Source organism: Phalacrocorax carbo, chromosome 9 (assembly GCF_963921805.1).
Source record: "Phalacrocorax carbo chromosome 9, bPhaCar2.1, whole genome shotgun sequence".
In the NCBI taxonomy this organism is placed as follows: Eukaryota; Metazoa; Chordata; class Aves; order Suliformes; family Phalacrocoracidae; genus Phalacrocorax; species Phalacrocorax carbo.
In genome coordinates this window covers 9304734-9321347 of record NC_087521.1, presented here as the reverse complement: position 1 = coordinate 9321347, position 16614 = coordinate 9304734, and the positions used below count along the sequence as shown (strand labels likewise).

The window sequence follows — 16614 nt, the reverse complement described above, 5'->3', positions numbered from 1 at the left end:
TCTAGGTAGACAACATCCACAGGCTTTCCCTCATCTACTAAGCAGGTCAACCTAGTCACAGGAGATCAGGTTAGTTAAGCAGGACCTGCCTTTCCTAAACCCATGCTGATTGGGCCTGATCACTTGGTTATCCTGTATGTGCCACATGATGGCATAAGGAACTCTTTGGAGAACCCTGGACAGATGTTTGCTTTCAGAGATGTTCCAAATTCTGTAGGTAAGTTAACATTACACCAAAATGCGTATCAAATATAACAAATATATCTCTGGGATAAACCAGAGAATATCACACTGGAATAGATACCGCAATTTTTACTTTCGGGTTTTATGACACCGTTACTGAAATATTGTGTTCAAGTTGTGGTTTCCTCCATTCTGAAAGTATGTTAGAAAACTGGATAGGGCTCAAGTAAGAACTACAAGAGTGATTAGACTTCTGAAAGTCATTCCCTATAGTGAAAGACTAAGAAAGCTCAATTTATTTAGTTACTGAAAAGAAGGTTAAGAGGATCACAATACCTCCATGTGGAAGAGATTTCTGACAGTAGGCAGCTCATTAATCTAGTAAAAAAGGCATAACAAGATCCAGTGTTTGGAAGCTGAAGCTGAAATAAGACTACAAATGAGGCACACTTTTTTCACAGTGACAGTAATTAACTTTTGGAACAGTCTGCCCAAGGATGTAGTTGATTCTTTATCATTTAAATGCTTATATCAACATTAAATACTTTCTAAACAGATAAACCTGTATCTCAAACAGGTGTATAAAATACTGGATGAGGTTCTCTGTCTGGGGTCTGCAAGAAGTCAGACTGGATGCTTATCACAGCCGCCCAACATTGTACCTCAACGAAACAGTTCTACAAGTGCTCTGCACACAAGGACCAATTATCTCATGACCATCACATCTATCCTTTGTGTGTAGTTCAGTTCAGACTGAACAGAAGTGGTTTCCAGAATTCATCTTCCTGTTTGACAGGTGAAATAAGAACCCTTTCTGGACAGATATAGGCATCTTCAAAGATCATGCCATGCCATGTTCACTGCCTGGCATCATCACTGCCGGAGACCAAATTACATCAAAGCTGCCAGCAAGCACACACTGGGAAAGTTGTTTGAGCACTGGCTTTGCCTGATGCTTCTACCCAAGAAACATCTGTTGGGCTGACTCCAGGCTAGTGATGGGTGAGTCAGTACGTAGACCTTGTAAAACACTGGAGCTTTTAGTCTCAAGGCTGCCAAACAGCCTCTCAACATAGCTGTCTGTACAAAGAATACAGCTAGGAGGCTGTTGAAGAAATCAGCTACAAAAGCAAAATATATGATGAGGTTAGGTGAGCTGTTAATTTTCCTTTCAGTTCCTTAGTAATATTTGTAAAAGAAAACTTGCCCTTTAAGTCTTCAGGATAGGATGATGGAGCAAAAGAATAGCAGAGGAAAATAAGGAGCAGAGAGATAGAAACTACAGAGAGCAGGACAAGAAGAGTAAGTACTAGCATTTATGTGCAAAATGAGCAGAAACAGCCTGACATATAAGGGTAAAGAGAAAATGGTGTGCTAAAGTATTAAATAAAGAGCCAAAATGTTTAATTCCAGAAAAAGAAAACTGAACACCCTACTTCTTAATCTTTTGAAGGGACAGAAAGAAACATTTAAAATATAAACAAAAATTAACACTATGCCCTCAGAATGTGGTATGAGGGTGGTCACCCACAGATAATCACACCTGGACTTGCCATACAATATACTTGCTACAGGTTTCTGTGGGTTTTTCTAGAATACCTAGTTATTCTAATTTTTTTTCTTGTGACACTTAAAAGGTTAGCAATGGACTATGAAATCTTTAAAAAAAACTGAAGGGACTTTTTATAAGATATACCTCATCAAGGTAATAGAACACAGAGATTCAATATAAAATGGATTAGCAATATTCCTCCTATTTGATGGCTTCATTATCTACCCTGAGTGTAAATCTTAATGTTATTCTGAAAACTGTCTCCTCACGGACATGGGTTAAATTTCCTAATGAGAATCTCATTAAATACAGTATTCTTGCAAAAGACATGAAGATAGTATTATTACTTAAGAACTGGACTCTTAGTCCTGGGACACGGGAAGAGGGCTCTATTCCCTGCTTTATTACACCCTTCTCATGTGATATTGAACAAGTCACTCTTGGCTGGCTTTGCAAATGTGCTCAGCAGCTGCTTCTTATGATCAGATTACCAAAGTGCTGAAATCTTTTGAAAATCTGGCTATTTATTTTGTTGCTGAATAGGATCAGAGATCTTTTGAAATCTGGCCCCAGTTGGGGTGCTGCGCTCTTTTGAAAAGCTAGCCCTAAATCTGTAGATGCCTCAATTTCTCTATTAGCATTATCAGCACTGTTCTGCTTCATCAAGAGGATGAAAAACAGCTGGCATACACAGCAATTCAAATTTGAAAGGGGATATATAAATGTAGAGTTGCTCCGATAGTTGTCGAAATGTCATATGTACTTAAAAAAGCAAACAAAAAAACACCTCCTGATTTTTTCCTAAACCTTTACACAACTGTGGTTTTCTATAAAATCTGAAGTGAAGTAATGTTGACAATATTATTCTGCTTGCCACAAGTAATGTTGGGGACTTGTCTATATGTATAAAACTGTGAACAAAAATATTTCTCCCTGTTCGTTTTATGATTATGAACATGTATTTAATGACTTTCCAGATGATGAAGTAAGACACAGAATTTTGTACTTGCATGTGGTACCACCCATGCAAAGCAAAGCAAAAACAATTTTTATATGATACAAGTAGAATGCAAAGTGACAACACACACATGCTTGTGCAGACACACTCGGCTAACTGTAAGTAATAATTATAGGGAGTGACGTGCTCAAGCACTGAAATTAAGGTAAGCATTTTCAAACAGCTCCATTTATGAGGAGGACTGTGGCACAACTGGAATTAAGTAGTTTATTAGGGATTTGCCTTTCCTTCCTTAGGAACCAAAATCACCGTATGACTAATTTCAAAGGTTTTAAAAATGAAAATATTCATCTTGGCTTAAAAGCTAGCAAATAAACAGAAAATATGTTTTTTAAGGGAGCTTTGTATTTTAAAACAAAACCTAAGTTTTCAGTGCGTGGAGATTCTGATTTTGCTTGCAATCTCGGATATATGTAGAGACTTACGTGTTTTCTAAATTGCTAAATAAGCTCTCTATGAAGGGTGTTCTTTAATTACAGACAGCTAATGAAAACAGTTTTTACTGATCTTTCTAATGTCCTGGGAAAGTCTTTACTATGGATTCATTGTATTCTACTTTATATCCCTGATTGAAATGGGAGACCACAAGAGCATGGGGATTTGGTGGAAACTCGATTTCTTTCCTCTGGCTTCAAAGAGAACAGTTGCAGAAATTAAGCTGCGTTGATATTGTGGTCAAACTTTGGTCAGACTGTGGTTATGCTTGCATATTACATAGATATAAAATCACTGCACTTTGGTTTCTAAAATTGCTGGGTCTACCTTCAGTATCTAAACATTGCTCCATTTACCACAGGTATCCCATATAACTATTACATGAAAATAAGAGTTATTATTAAACCTACATACTGCAAACTTCACTTCCAGGGCTCTGACTATTATTTACTTCAAATACTTAGACATTCTCTTTGGCAAATAGTAACAAATATATAACTGCAAACATATGAGATAGGAAACATAGATTTACTCTTCTAATTAAAAAAAAAATATTTGTGTTTTCCTTTACTTCAGACAAAATATTTTCTTTGAGTCATAACTTTTGACTTGTTACATAGAGTGATGTAAATCTTGTTAAAACAAGTATTATGAAAGCCCATTCATTCACACTGCTTTATTCCCTCATGTCTACCTACTAATAAGGATGTGGCTCCCTGTCTGGGTATTTTTTGTTTGGTTGGTTTTTTTAAGGTCTCTGCTACATTCATTATCAGTTGGTTAATCTATTTCTTCAGCTCTTCATACAGATGTAGTTATTATCCCTGCAACAGACTCAACGAGGTCTAAAAGAAGCAGTCATTTAGTTGGAGATATATGGTATAAGTTCAGATGATCCAGAAAACCAATAAGCTACATTAATAGAAGAAACAAAAGCTAAGGTCTATTGAATTTAGCAGGACTTTAAGTATCTCCTTACATTCTCTGCTCAGCTGAGGAGACTAAGGTATGATGGCAATACTGAAACTGTTAAATCCAACCACACAATCCAATTCCTCAACACTTTCATTTGCAAAATGGAGCATTACACTGCTAAGCTTTACTAAGGCTCTGTCCAACACACTCTTCATAGCAAAGACACTTTTCTTCTATTCAGAGAAGAACAAATAAAAAGACAAACAAAAGTTCTATCAGATACTGCAATCTACAGCTAGCAACAGCCTTTTTTCATTTTACATATAAAAAATTGCAGCAGTGATTACTTTTTGTCTGCTTCTGATTACTAAAAGCAAAAAGCAGAACAAGCGCTTTTGGCACACCGGATTTATTGTACATCTGTAATTGGCTAACCCCATCATGTGCGTTATTTGAAAAAGTTATGTAGACGGAACATACAATTTAAGATATTCTTGCTTCTAAAAAAGACCACCTGGAGCTAACCCATGCAACATAAAACATGAATGTAAAAATCATATGGAAACATTTTATTAAGGGTTTTGGAAAAGTGGACTGTTGTGGGACTGGCTTTTACATAGCAATTTCTACTGAATGACAACCCATATCATTACATAATGACAAGAAATTAACTTGTTTTTTATTTGAAAGTTTTCCCTGACTTATTTTACCATCATTGCCAAGGTCGGAGCCAATGCAACTGCCGATACTATTCTCCTGACATATTTACCCCTCCAATTCTAAAGCCCATGCTCTTGCCAAAACCCACTCAGCCAATACTGTCAAGGTTCTCAGCCACGAATTATAATGACAACAGCCACCATCTTTTAGCTGGAATGAGGAAGGTATGTTCTCAACTCAGGAGTAAATTTTGAATTGCACAGTGAGGATTGCTGTGCAGAGAAAGACATGTATATTGAAGGAAGAAAGAATGATGTAAAAAGTTTCAAAACTTTTTGGGTTTCTTTTTAATATTAATATCCTTTACCAGGTTGTTTTCATTACCAAGACTGCACTGAGAATGCAAACACATAGAGAAAAATACAGGAATACATGAAGGAGAGAGTCAACAGTGGAAGCTGAGTACCGGAGGAAGACATTATGCATATTTGGTGTTCCAGCTAAGGACTCAAAAAATAAAAAGAAAAGGCTAAGAAAAATAAACTGTATTAAAAGAACATAATGAAAATGCAAAAATTACCAAGCCAGTGAAGGGACAAAGGAAGATGAGCTGCAGTGTAATAGAATAGAAATACAGTAGTGGCTGGGAGAGAGAGAAAAGATGTTAGTCACCTGTTCTTTTTCCTTGCTTTTAAGAACACCCAGTGTTTGGTTGTTCTCCTATTTAATTGTTAAGTTGTAAGGTGGAGTTCTAGCAATAAACAACTCTTCCAGGGACTGACATCTGATTGACAACATTTTAGAAAGACTATTAATTTGTTACCAGCAATAAATGTTCTGTGCCTTCACAGAAGTGATGGATAGAACTTTTTATGATACAAGTAAAGCACCATGAGAAACTAAATCATTCTATCATTTCTTCTGGCAGAACTGGAAGGATCAGGTCGGTTCTTTTTATGCTTTTATTCATGCAAGAAAGGACGGCTGAACTTGAAATGCTTTTCCCATTGTTCCTGTACTGCATCACAAGAAAACCAAAACCTTTGAAAGTCTTGTAACAAAATGAACTACAAAGCAGCAGTAGTAGTAGCCTGGAATTTAGGACAACAAAGATAAAAATGAATAAAACAACAACAATAACATAATAATCCTATTGTAGTTTTCCATTTCATTATATTGAAATAAATACATTTTAGGAGGTTTGATTTACTAAGCCGCACAGATCAGTGTCTATGATCATTGTAATTTGCAAATTTTAAATCAGCACCTATGTCATGTCTACTCCCAGTTCATTGATGATCACACCTGGAGTGGTTTATGCAGAAATCCACTGAAACTCCTTTCTTAATAGTACCTTTCACTTTGATCTGCTTTCCAAAATCAATCAGTTATAGAGTTAACATTAGCTTGGTTCTGCCAATATAATGTTCTTCCAGTATTTCAAAACCATAACTCTTATGCACTAGTAAGTCAAATGCCTTACTAATACCTCTGTATACAATCCTATCCTAGTTAATTGGACTTGTAATTTCAGAGAATTAATCTGGGTTTGTTTTATAAAAAATACTTTCCTTTTATCTATGTTTGTTGAAGAAATATACAATCTTACTTTCATCCCTATAGCAGAGGAATTTTCCCAATATTCTGCCTACAATTGCTTTGAGGCTAGAACATCCAGTGTTAAGACAGCTCAGTACTGCAAACTTCACAACGCCAGCACTGCAAAGAATGGATGATGTTGAAAATTGTATCAGGCTGATATCAGAGGTCACCCGATTCCTTGTCTAAAAACACATAAAGACAATTTATTTAACAGTTCTGGAATATCTGAGGAACACTGCTACCTGGGATTCAAGATAACGATGCCCAAGAGTTTGCTTGTACCATGGCAGGTAACCTATTGAAGAAGCAACCAGAACTATGGCAACCACAGCAAGGCAATGCCAGTGGATATTACTGAGATGTCCCTGCTCTGTTGGGATGATCTCCTTTTTTTGGCACATCTAAGAATTATACTGTTTTGTTTTTCAAGTACTTTTAAAGTTTGATTCAGACACAAAAGAAAGACTTATTGCTTCCCCAGCAGAAAAAAACAGCGATAGCATTCATCATGTATGAGTGTCCCCCAAACAAAGAGCAGGCAGTTCATGGAGCCTCACACTTGGGACTCCAGCCTTTGGGTTCCAGCAGCAGAATGCTTTTGTGTGAGGAGCTTGAGGGGGAAACAAGGAGGAATGAACAAGGTGACAAAACCCACAACAAGCTGTAATAATCCCATTTTGTTCAAGAACATACAATATGAACTCTTAACAGCAGAATTTTCCTCCCCAAGTTTTTGCATTGTTGATAACTACGATTGCGTATGCTCCATGAACACTGTTGTTAACAGTAACCTGAACTATAAAGCCCTGTAGAATGGATTCTGTACAGGCAAGCACTTAAAGAAACCTGTATCAAGCTCTCCTGCCTTTGCTGCATCAGTAGTTTTACTATACCTTACTGCTAATGAGCCTATGCCTTTGCCAGAACTCTACCTGTTTCTAATAAACATAAAGCCAATTTTTCTTTCATTTTTCTAATCCTGCCAGATTTTTTCCATAATGTCTCTGCTTGCCTTTGTCAACTTTCTGTGCTCAAACATTCCAGTTTATCTTAATTGCTATATATTTCCCTTGTATTCCCAAAGTTTTACATAAATACACATACATATTTAATCAAATTATTGATTTAGCTTTCATTCTGAAAAAAAGGACACAGTTTTATAATTTTCAGGTGCATATGAAACCACCATTTCATAAATTTTTCTTTAAGAGTTCTAGTCAACTTCTACTCTAATTTTTCCATCAAAATTTTTCTTCACAATCAATTTCATATGAAAGTTTCCCCATTAGGCAATTAGTCCCTCAAAAGCACTGAGTATATTGGTTGGCACCCTCCTCCATTTGCAGAGATTGAAAGCAATCAGGTCATGATCACTTGTCACTAGGCAACCACCAACTCCAAGTCCAGTATTCAATTCAATCTATCTACCACAACGAGATTCAAACAGAGCTACCTCATTTTGGGTGCCATATCTTTCGTACTAGGAAGCCATCAATAACTCTCTCAAAGAACATTGTTTTACCACTGACTGTCTGAAATTTCCAGCACTCATTTCCTACATTCAAACAACACACTTTTTCTTTAACCTATGTAACAGATCGATGACTAAGCAACCTAATCCTATGGCTGCAATGCCCCTATGGTCACATACAGAGATCTACAATGGATAAACATTATGTTTATAATCAGTGTTGGATACTGGTACACAGTCAGAGCACTTTACAGTGGCCTCCACGTAAACAGGAATCGGATTCTCATAACGCCTGCAAGACAGGGAGAGATAGATTACAAGACTATCAAGAATTGTCCAGCGCAAGAGCAGAAGTTCCATGCAAAGCAGGATGGAGACCCTTTTCAAAACAAACAATACTGCCAATTCATCTGCATTATGCTGTTTTAATCTGATTGATCTTTTCATGTCTAACAGTGAAAAAAAATGCCTTAGGCCACAAACACTGAGAGATAAAATAATTCTTATTTCTTTGCCCCTATGGATGGCTTCCTTGAGACAGAATTATGTGGTGGTTCAGAAGAGAAGGCTGATCTTAGTGGAAGGCTTGTGCAGTTTGGCAGTGAAAGACTTTTCCTATCTTGCGTCTCCTGCTCAGAAGTCACTACTCAGTTTAAAATATAAAAGGCTAACAACAGGTAATTTTTTTTAAAGGGTTACCACAATGAGATCATTCAGAAGAGAACCATTTATTTATTGCTTAGAAATGCATACATATCCAGCATAAAAACTATTAGAAAAAGGTATTTGAATTAATTAAAGTAATCTCACTTGACATTTGGGATAACAATTACACTACTTCCCAATTATCATTATTGCTTGTTTTCCTTCCCAGAGAATTCAAAGCGTTGGACTTATTTCCTCAATGCCAAGTTCCATAGTATGATAAGTCATCAAATTAATTTTCAATCTATACTAACATCCTTTGTTTATGTTGGGAATGGATCATTTGAAATACACGCTAGTTTCAAGGAAAAAGGTGTAATTTTGTTTTAAAGCATAATTTTTCTTCTTGTGATTATGAAAAGTTTTTTTTTACTTATTTTAGTACCGATGCAGAATTGAAATAACATTGAATGCTTTATTGCAAGCAACATGTCAGAGTCATATTTAGTTACTTTGGAGAAGAACAGTTTGGACAAGAAAAATTTCAGTCCACCACAAACGGTTTTGACAGCATTTGATGTCTTTTCATAATCATATATATTAATTCCAGAACACATATGTGTAAAACTACCTAACTTCAGAACACGTAATGCTAAAAGTAGAAATGGGTAAACCAAAAGTGACATTGTTCACGCAACCTACCAGTTGCTCAGTACTATTTACTGAAGTACTTTTCACTCCTTGGGTAGAATCTCTCGTTCACCTCTTCTCATTGACAGAAGATAAGTGAGATTGTTTTACTTATGTAACGTAAAAATGTAAAGATTTGGCTTAAGAAAAAGTAAAACCCATGATAAACCCACTTATAACTTGAGATCATGGATAATTCCACAATTACTTTTTTCCATTCAAAGGAACAACATGCCCAAAGTTGCCTCACATACTGTATTTTCCATAGATCATGTCATTCAGCAGGAAATTATACTCATGGCCTTGCACAAGCACTTGTATCTCCAACAAAAGAAACGAACACCTCACTTCAACTAAAACAGAATGAACATCTAAGAACCATCGTGATGTCATCGTGGCAAATTTCCAGGACAAGGGTTTGCATATTAGACAGAGACTACTGGGTTTAATTGCTGCTGCTTCAAAAGAAACCAAAATAGAAAATGCTGGGAACACTGTTCAAGACAAAGACTCATGAGCCTTCTTTTTATAGTGACAGTGGTCCTGAGTCAGTACCAGTGTCCCAAAGATGGCCCAGAAAGTAAATACATGGCATGACTTTACATCAGCCAGACACATTGAACACACCAGAGGACATTACAGTGCCTCACACTCCTCCTCTTCCTTCCTCTCTTCACTTGAAAAAAAAAGGAAGAAAATATGGCTTGGTGAAAACATCTATGACATAGTGGAAAAGAACATAAAAAGCTGCATGATCTTTGAATGCTTTCAGCAACCGCTTGTGCTACAAATATAAAGAAATTTGGAGTCAAATCATTCGAAGACAATGATATTCCAAAATATGAAGGTGCTCAGGACGTTTTGATGTTGGAGAAGGACTGCAGGGCCTGGTATGGGTCACACAATCAGAATGCACTAGAGGACTTCAAGTGCCGTGCCATGTAAAGCACCCATTACTGGTTGAATGCACAGTATATAGTATAAAAATACTTCCATTCCCTGATCAGAATGTTCAGAAAACTCATCTCTGAGTGCAAGAAATTTATCAGCAGTTCATTTAGTGCTCTCTTCAGAATATAACCCTTAAATACTGGGATTCAAACAAAGGCTTTTGGACTGAAGGAAATAGAAGGGAATAGTACCGTTATTCATAATGTATGTAGTATGCAAAGAATAACAATTTTATTCCTAGTGATTCTAAATAAGTTTTTGATTCTTTTCTGCCATATGAGAATCATGTCCTGGTCTTTAAGAACTGTAATCTTTAAACTCATCTGCTGCAAGTTATGTGTGTACTTGTTTACAAGGACTAATACTTCCTACGTACAGAAAGCCTTAGACAATGTACCAAAAAAATTGACTGAAGTCTGCTGTATTAGAAGATGGAAAATATATCAATTTTTAGCAAATGTCAAATCATTGGCTATTGCTTTTAAGATTAATAAAAGATATAATGGTTTCTAGATAGCCTCTAAATAAAGATTACTATGAATGGAGAAATGATTTACCAATAGTCACCACAATGAGATTTCTTTAAAGGTTACAATCATCAGTTATTTAGCTGAAACACTGCTGAGAATGCCTGGTCATTTCTTGAATAATGCATAATGTTCATTGTAGATTTGATCTGTATTATAACAATACAGATATTTCTAAAATAATGGAGAAAACTATCTGTTACTTTCCAACTGCTGAAGACATTTCCATGAAGTAATTGACTCTGAAAATATTACATGAAGTTACCTTAGTGTTCATTTGCAAGCACAACTTGTAGTGATCGTTACACAATAGGCATAAGAAAACAAATTCATCAGCCTTTATAGACTTTTAAGAAAAGCTGTGATAAATACAGGGCAGAGTAAAGGACCTTCCCAAAATACTAAATTAAAATGGTTAAATTTCTTCACAGTACTAGGGGAAAAATTTAAAACCAAGCTTTGAAATCTAATTATTAACACAAGCAGATCATCACATTCGGGGGAAGAAAAAAAAACCCCAATAAAGAAAAAAAGCAGTTGCCTGCACAGTGTAAGCACCTCTCATGTAATTTTCCAAATACCTCTAAGTCTATTCAGAAGATTGCTTGGGCACACACAAAATACAACGTCTAGTGTTTTATTGTAGGATTATCAACCATACTTCACATGAAGCTGCGAGCTATTTATGTGGCCTTGTTTATCCATATGAACTTCTTCAAGGGCAGCAAAAAGCGACCTTAATAAATGAAAATGAATTTCTTTTGATGTAATTTCATGAATGTTTGATCAGAATGTGTTAACAGGTTTCTATGTAAGGAGGACTGGAGAAGTAATAAAATATACCTGTACCATACTGTTAAACCTCCTTATGGGGAATTCTTATATAGTGAAACACTGTTTCATTATTTCAATATACTGACACATAAATTATACAACCCTAGTTAGTATAAAGCCAAGTACTCAAACAGGAAAAAAAATTGCAAAAATCCTTCCTTAGCACTCCTCCACCCCTTCTGCCTAGAGCAATGGGAACCGTATCACCAGATGGGTGGAGGAGCACAATTCTTATATCAGATAGGGTGAAAAGACATTAAATGTTTACCTAGCTTTTTTATAGGGCTATATGTTAGTCTAGGCCAAGCTATTTATGCTGTTGTCTAAGAATAAAACTTCATTCCCTCTTAAAAGTCTTTTCTCTATTAGAACATTTACACACAAAAAAAGCAAGCTTCAGTATTCAGATATATATTCTTATTCCAGAAGAAGATTATGAAAAACAGATCCCAGATACTCTGAAAACATAGGAGAGATCTGCAGAGATTAGACTTTCTGTAATACAGGACATCTTGTAGAAGCACTATATGTCTGTTAGCTATAGGAATTTTGGGAGGAATTATTTATTTTAACAGACAGGTCATAGATAGTACAGCAGAGTCCATTTTACATCCGCCTTGAAACCCTGCTTAATTGCCTGAGAATAAACTCTCATCCTGAAAAAATGTGGAACATTTGCATATTATATCAGACGCCTGATGAACCATGCTATACTCATGCTCTGGATGATGTAATTATTACCTTTTTTCCTCTATGAAAATTATATATGATGTGGCAGATAATATAAATGAAATATATTAAATGACGCAAATATGTCCAGCTACTAAATCATCAGCCTGAAAGTCCTTTGGTTTTTTGCCCTCCATGTCTATCTCCAGCCACTGAAAATTTTAACTTTTCTTAACTAACATTACTTCCTTTAAATGGAAGAGCAGGTAAAAGCCCTTTGCACCATCAATACCAGTAATGCTTTATGGGCAGTTGTGGGCTGATAAATAAGATTCTATCTCCCACTCCTCCCTCCACCCTTAAAGGTGGCTTTTTCTTTGCCTCGTGCTATATTCAGTCTATCTAGTTTAGTGTAGATTAAGAGTTTAACTTTCATAGTGTGTGGAAAAAAACCTGAAGTGCTCAAATCTCATATGCATCTTTCCAAAATATGTTTCCTCCAAAATGTGAGATCAGTAGCTTAAATAAAACAGGGTAGTATTCTGTGCTGTCAAAGCCAAGACAACCAAAAATCCCAGGTTTTGGTAACTTTGAGGTCTGTCAATGCAACTTGCTCCCTAATTTAAAATATCAGACAGCAAGATCATACTTATCTACATGAATAGCATGAGTTAAAAAAAAAAAAAAAAAAAAACAACACAAAAACAACACAAAAACAACCCACAAAAAAAACACCGAAAAACCACAAAATAATGTCCAGTTTACACAAGTAATTGGAAACACTATTTAGGACCTACATGCCCACAGCCTCTAAAATAATTGTCAGATTCCTCTATTACCTGACTTTTGTGGCAACTTATGGCTAAAACATTACCTGTGCTGCCCAACTGCTTGTTTGAGCATGAAAAGAGGGTGCTTAATATTGAAAATGGCCTCTTCTGGCTGAAAGGTTGATAGATGCCTACTGGCTGAGAAGTCAAAATAATTTCTATTACATTACAAGATGATAAATAAAATCCTAGTCTCTAACCTGAAGATTTAAAAACTTGGATGTGACGCTCTCAAACTTCAGAAATACGTGACTCTGCCTTTAATGTTTTGCCAGAGAATTAAGAGATTGAGTCCTCAAATCAAGGAATAATGCCATGCTCCTCTCAAACATGTCTCATATAAAATATTTAAACAAAGCCACACAATCATTGCTAAATAACTTTAAACAATTCAGTCTACATCACCCAGAAGACTTACAGCTGTAATAGTTATATCAATAGGTTTGTTGTTAAGTAAAAAATAAAATAAGAGGTTTATTTCACCTTCACATGGTGTCTTTCTCATGCAGACCTCAGATTTCCACATTTGTATCCCTTTAAAGGATTTGATATGCAGGGAAAGAAGAAAGGATGATGGTAAAAATTTCAATTTAGAGGTTACTAAAGGCTGCCATAGTCGATACTATACAACAGATTTACTCCATACCTTTTACTGATGTATTAGGTGGAGGCCCTTCCATTCTCAAGTTCCATGGAGGATCACCTTGATTAGCAAAGTCCCTCATTTTCAGATAGCTAATTGTAAGTCGGATGATGGATGCCTTGTCAAGCTGGCTGGTAATGGCTGCAGGTAGTGGCAACAACTTTGCCAACTCATAGAATTCAAAATTCTCCTTTCCCCGGCGAGAGCGAGCAGCATCTCTGGACTTTTCCTTCCTCAAAGCTTGTAAACTGAAAGAAAATAAACAAAGTAGACATTCATCAATATTAGTGTTCTGTCACACTTAACCAATCTGCTTTTTCACTGCTGGTCTTCTATACAAATTACCACATTTTCAAAATGCCGTTGTATATGAAAGTAAAGACTTCAGGATATATTTAATGGTGCTTCAATCTTTGAATGACTAAAACTAATGACAATATTAGAGTTTCAGTGGTAAACCAACACATTAAGTAACAACTCCAAGCCCATTTCAGACTCTTTCTTCTTAGCCTGCCCTTCCTTTCTCTGGTGCCAGTTGCATGAAAGGATTCCCAAGAATTCTGCATACATGTGGGGTTTATCTGCATGAATGCCATTGTTTCTCCTGACCCACTGTAACCCAATTTGTCTGAATTTGTGCCAAGTTCTGATTTTTGGGAAAAGGAGGTTACAGACAGATGACTGAAGTGTGTGGCACCTCTGACAGCAGTTGCAGTGCCACCAAGATGACCAAACACAATATACAGTAGCTTCTAAGATGTAAAACTAAGTCTGGTGCAATAATGTAAACCTTCCTGGATTTCATGAAGCAGCTTTTCATGAGTTGTTCGGCTGTTCCTGTGGGAACAGCAACCTCTGTCAGAGGGGCGGGCAAGCAATAGACTTGTGTGTGTCTCATTTCTGACTGTAATTGACTACCGTACACATTTCAGACTGAAAACTTTTGGTAAGAAAGGACCTTCTGCTTTACACTGAGCTGGTGGAAATGCAAAGACATTAATTTACTCCTGTTACATCCATGTATCGCTTGTTACCACACCAGTGCAATATCTAAAGGTAATTCAGATTTTACCCCTAGGCTAATTAATTGGTGTATAACTGCTGAATGCACATTGCGATGGCAGTGGGTAACTGCTGCGGTCCTCTCCTGATCTTTCCCTGAAACTCAAAGGAGTTTCCTCATAAAAATGTTGGATGTGCCAACCAGGAATGAGGCACTGCTGGACTTGCTATTCACAAACCAAGAAAACCTGCTTTGTAACATCTCAGTTAGTGATAGCCTTGGCTGCGGTGACCACAATATTGTGGAGTTCAGGATCCTGCTGAGTGTGCTGAAGGTCAGCTCTAAGACAAGGGTTCTGGATTTTAGAAGAGCAAACTTCAGTTCACTCAGGGCTCAGCTGGGAGGGATTCGATGGGAAGCTTCCATGGAAGACAAAGGAGCTAGTGAGTGCCGGGAGTTCTTCAAGAACTCTCTATCGGAAGCACAAAGCCAGTCTATCCCCTACAAATGAAAGGGAAGTAAGTGGAGCGAGAGGCCCCCTTGGCTCAACCACGACCTCCTGGGTCTACTCAAATCCAAAAGGGAAGCATACCAGAGAGGAGAAGTGGAGGATTATCTGTCAAGAGCTACAAGGGTATTGCCAGAGCATGCAGAGATGCAGTTAGAAAAGCAGAAGCCCAACTCAAATTGAAACTGGCCGTATGTGTCAAAAATAACAAGAAAGGTTTCTTCAGGTATGTCAACCATAAGCAGAAAAAGAAGGAAAACATAGGCCCACTGTTAAAGTGAAAAGGACAGTCAATCACCAACGATGCTGAAAAGGCAGAGGTCCTCAACACTTTCTTCACCTCTGTGTTTACCAGCACTGTCAGGTCCCAGACTTTGGGAACGAAATTGCCGGTTGATCTAAATACCAACCCAGCATCAGTGAAGAAGAGTTAGTACATGAATAATTACAGGAGCTTGACCCCTACAAATCCATGGGCCCTGACGCCATCACCCCAAGGGTTGTGAGAGAGCTGGCTGACATCATTGCAAGGCCTCTCTCCATGATCTTCAAAAAGTCATGGAGAACAGGGGATGTCCCAGATGACTGGAGAAAGGCAAACGTTACCCCTATCTACAAGAAAGGCTCGAGGGTGGATCCGGGTAACTATAGGCCCATCAGCCTTACTTCAGTCCCTGGGAAAGTTATGGAACGAATCCTCCTGGGGGCCATCACAAGTCAAATGCAGCACATGATTGGTAAAAGCCAACATGGCTTCACTAAAGGCAGATCGAGCTTGACAAACCTGGTTACCTTCTATGACAAAGCGACTTGCCTGGTTGACATGGGGCGGGCGGTGGACATTGTCTACCTGGACTTCTCCAAGGCCTTTGATACGGTCCCCCACAGTCTCCTCCTGGAGAAATTGATGGGTCATGGCCTAGAGAAGTGGTTTGTGCAGCGGGTGGGGAACTGGCTGACAGGCCGCACCCAAAGGGTGGTGGTAAATAGCTCTGTCTCAAACTGGCAACCTGTCACTAGTGGAGTCCCCCAGGGATCGATATTGGGCCCAATGTTATTCAACATCTTCATTAGTGATCTGGATAATGGGATCAAGTGTAGCCTGATGAAGTTTGCTGATGACACCAAGTTGAGTGGGGAATTAGACACCCCAGAAGGGAGAACTGCTCTGCAGGAAGATCTGGATTGGCTGGAGGAGAGGGCCAACAAGGACCTCATGAAGTTAAACAAGGAGAAGCGTAAGATCATGCACCTGGGAAAACATAATCCAGGAGTGCAGCCCAGACTGGGACCCACCTGGCTGGAGAGCAGCTCTGTGGAAAGGGACCTGGGGGTCCTGGTGGGCAGGAAGCTCAACATGAGCAAACAGTGGCTGCTGCGGCCAAGGCGGCCAACAGGATGCTGGGTCGCATCAAAAAGGGCATCGCCAGCAGAGAGAAAGAAGTCATCATCCCACTCTACTCAGCGCTTGTCAGGCC

At 37.8% G+C, this 16614-nt stretch overlaps 1 protein-coding gene across 2 annotated transcripts in view; it reads right to left on the bottom strand.

Moving 5' to 3' along the window:
* NPAS3 (neuronal PAS domain protein 3) overlaps positions 1–16614 on the bottom strand; it is a 628382-nt gene that overhangs the window by 418834 nt on the left and 192934 nt on the right. For both annotated transcript variants that reach the window (XM_064460238.1, XM_064460239.1), the window contains one exon: positions 13629–13873. In XM_064460238.1, coding sequence (XP_064316308.1) covers positions 13629–13873 — 245 coding nt within the window. The remainder of the gene's footprint in view (positions 1–13628; positions 13874–16614) is intronic.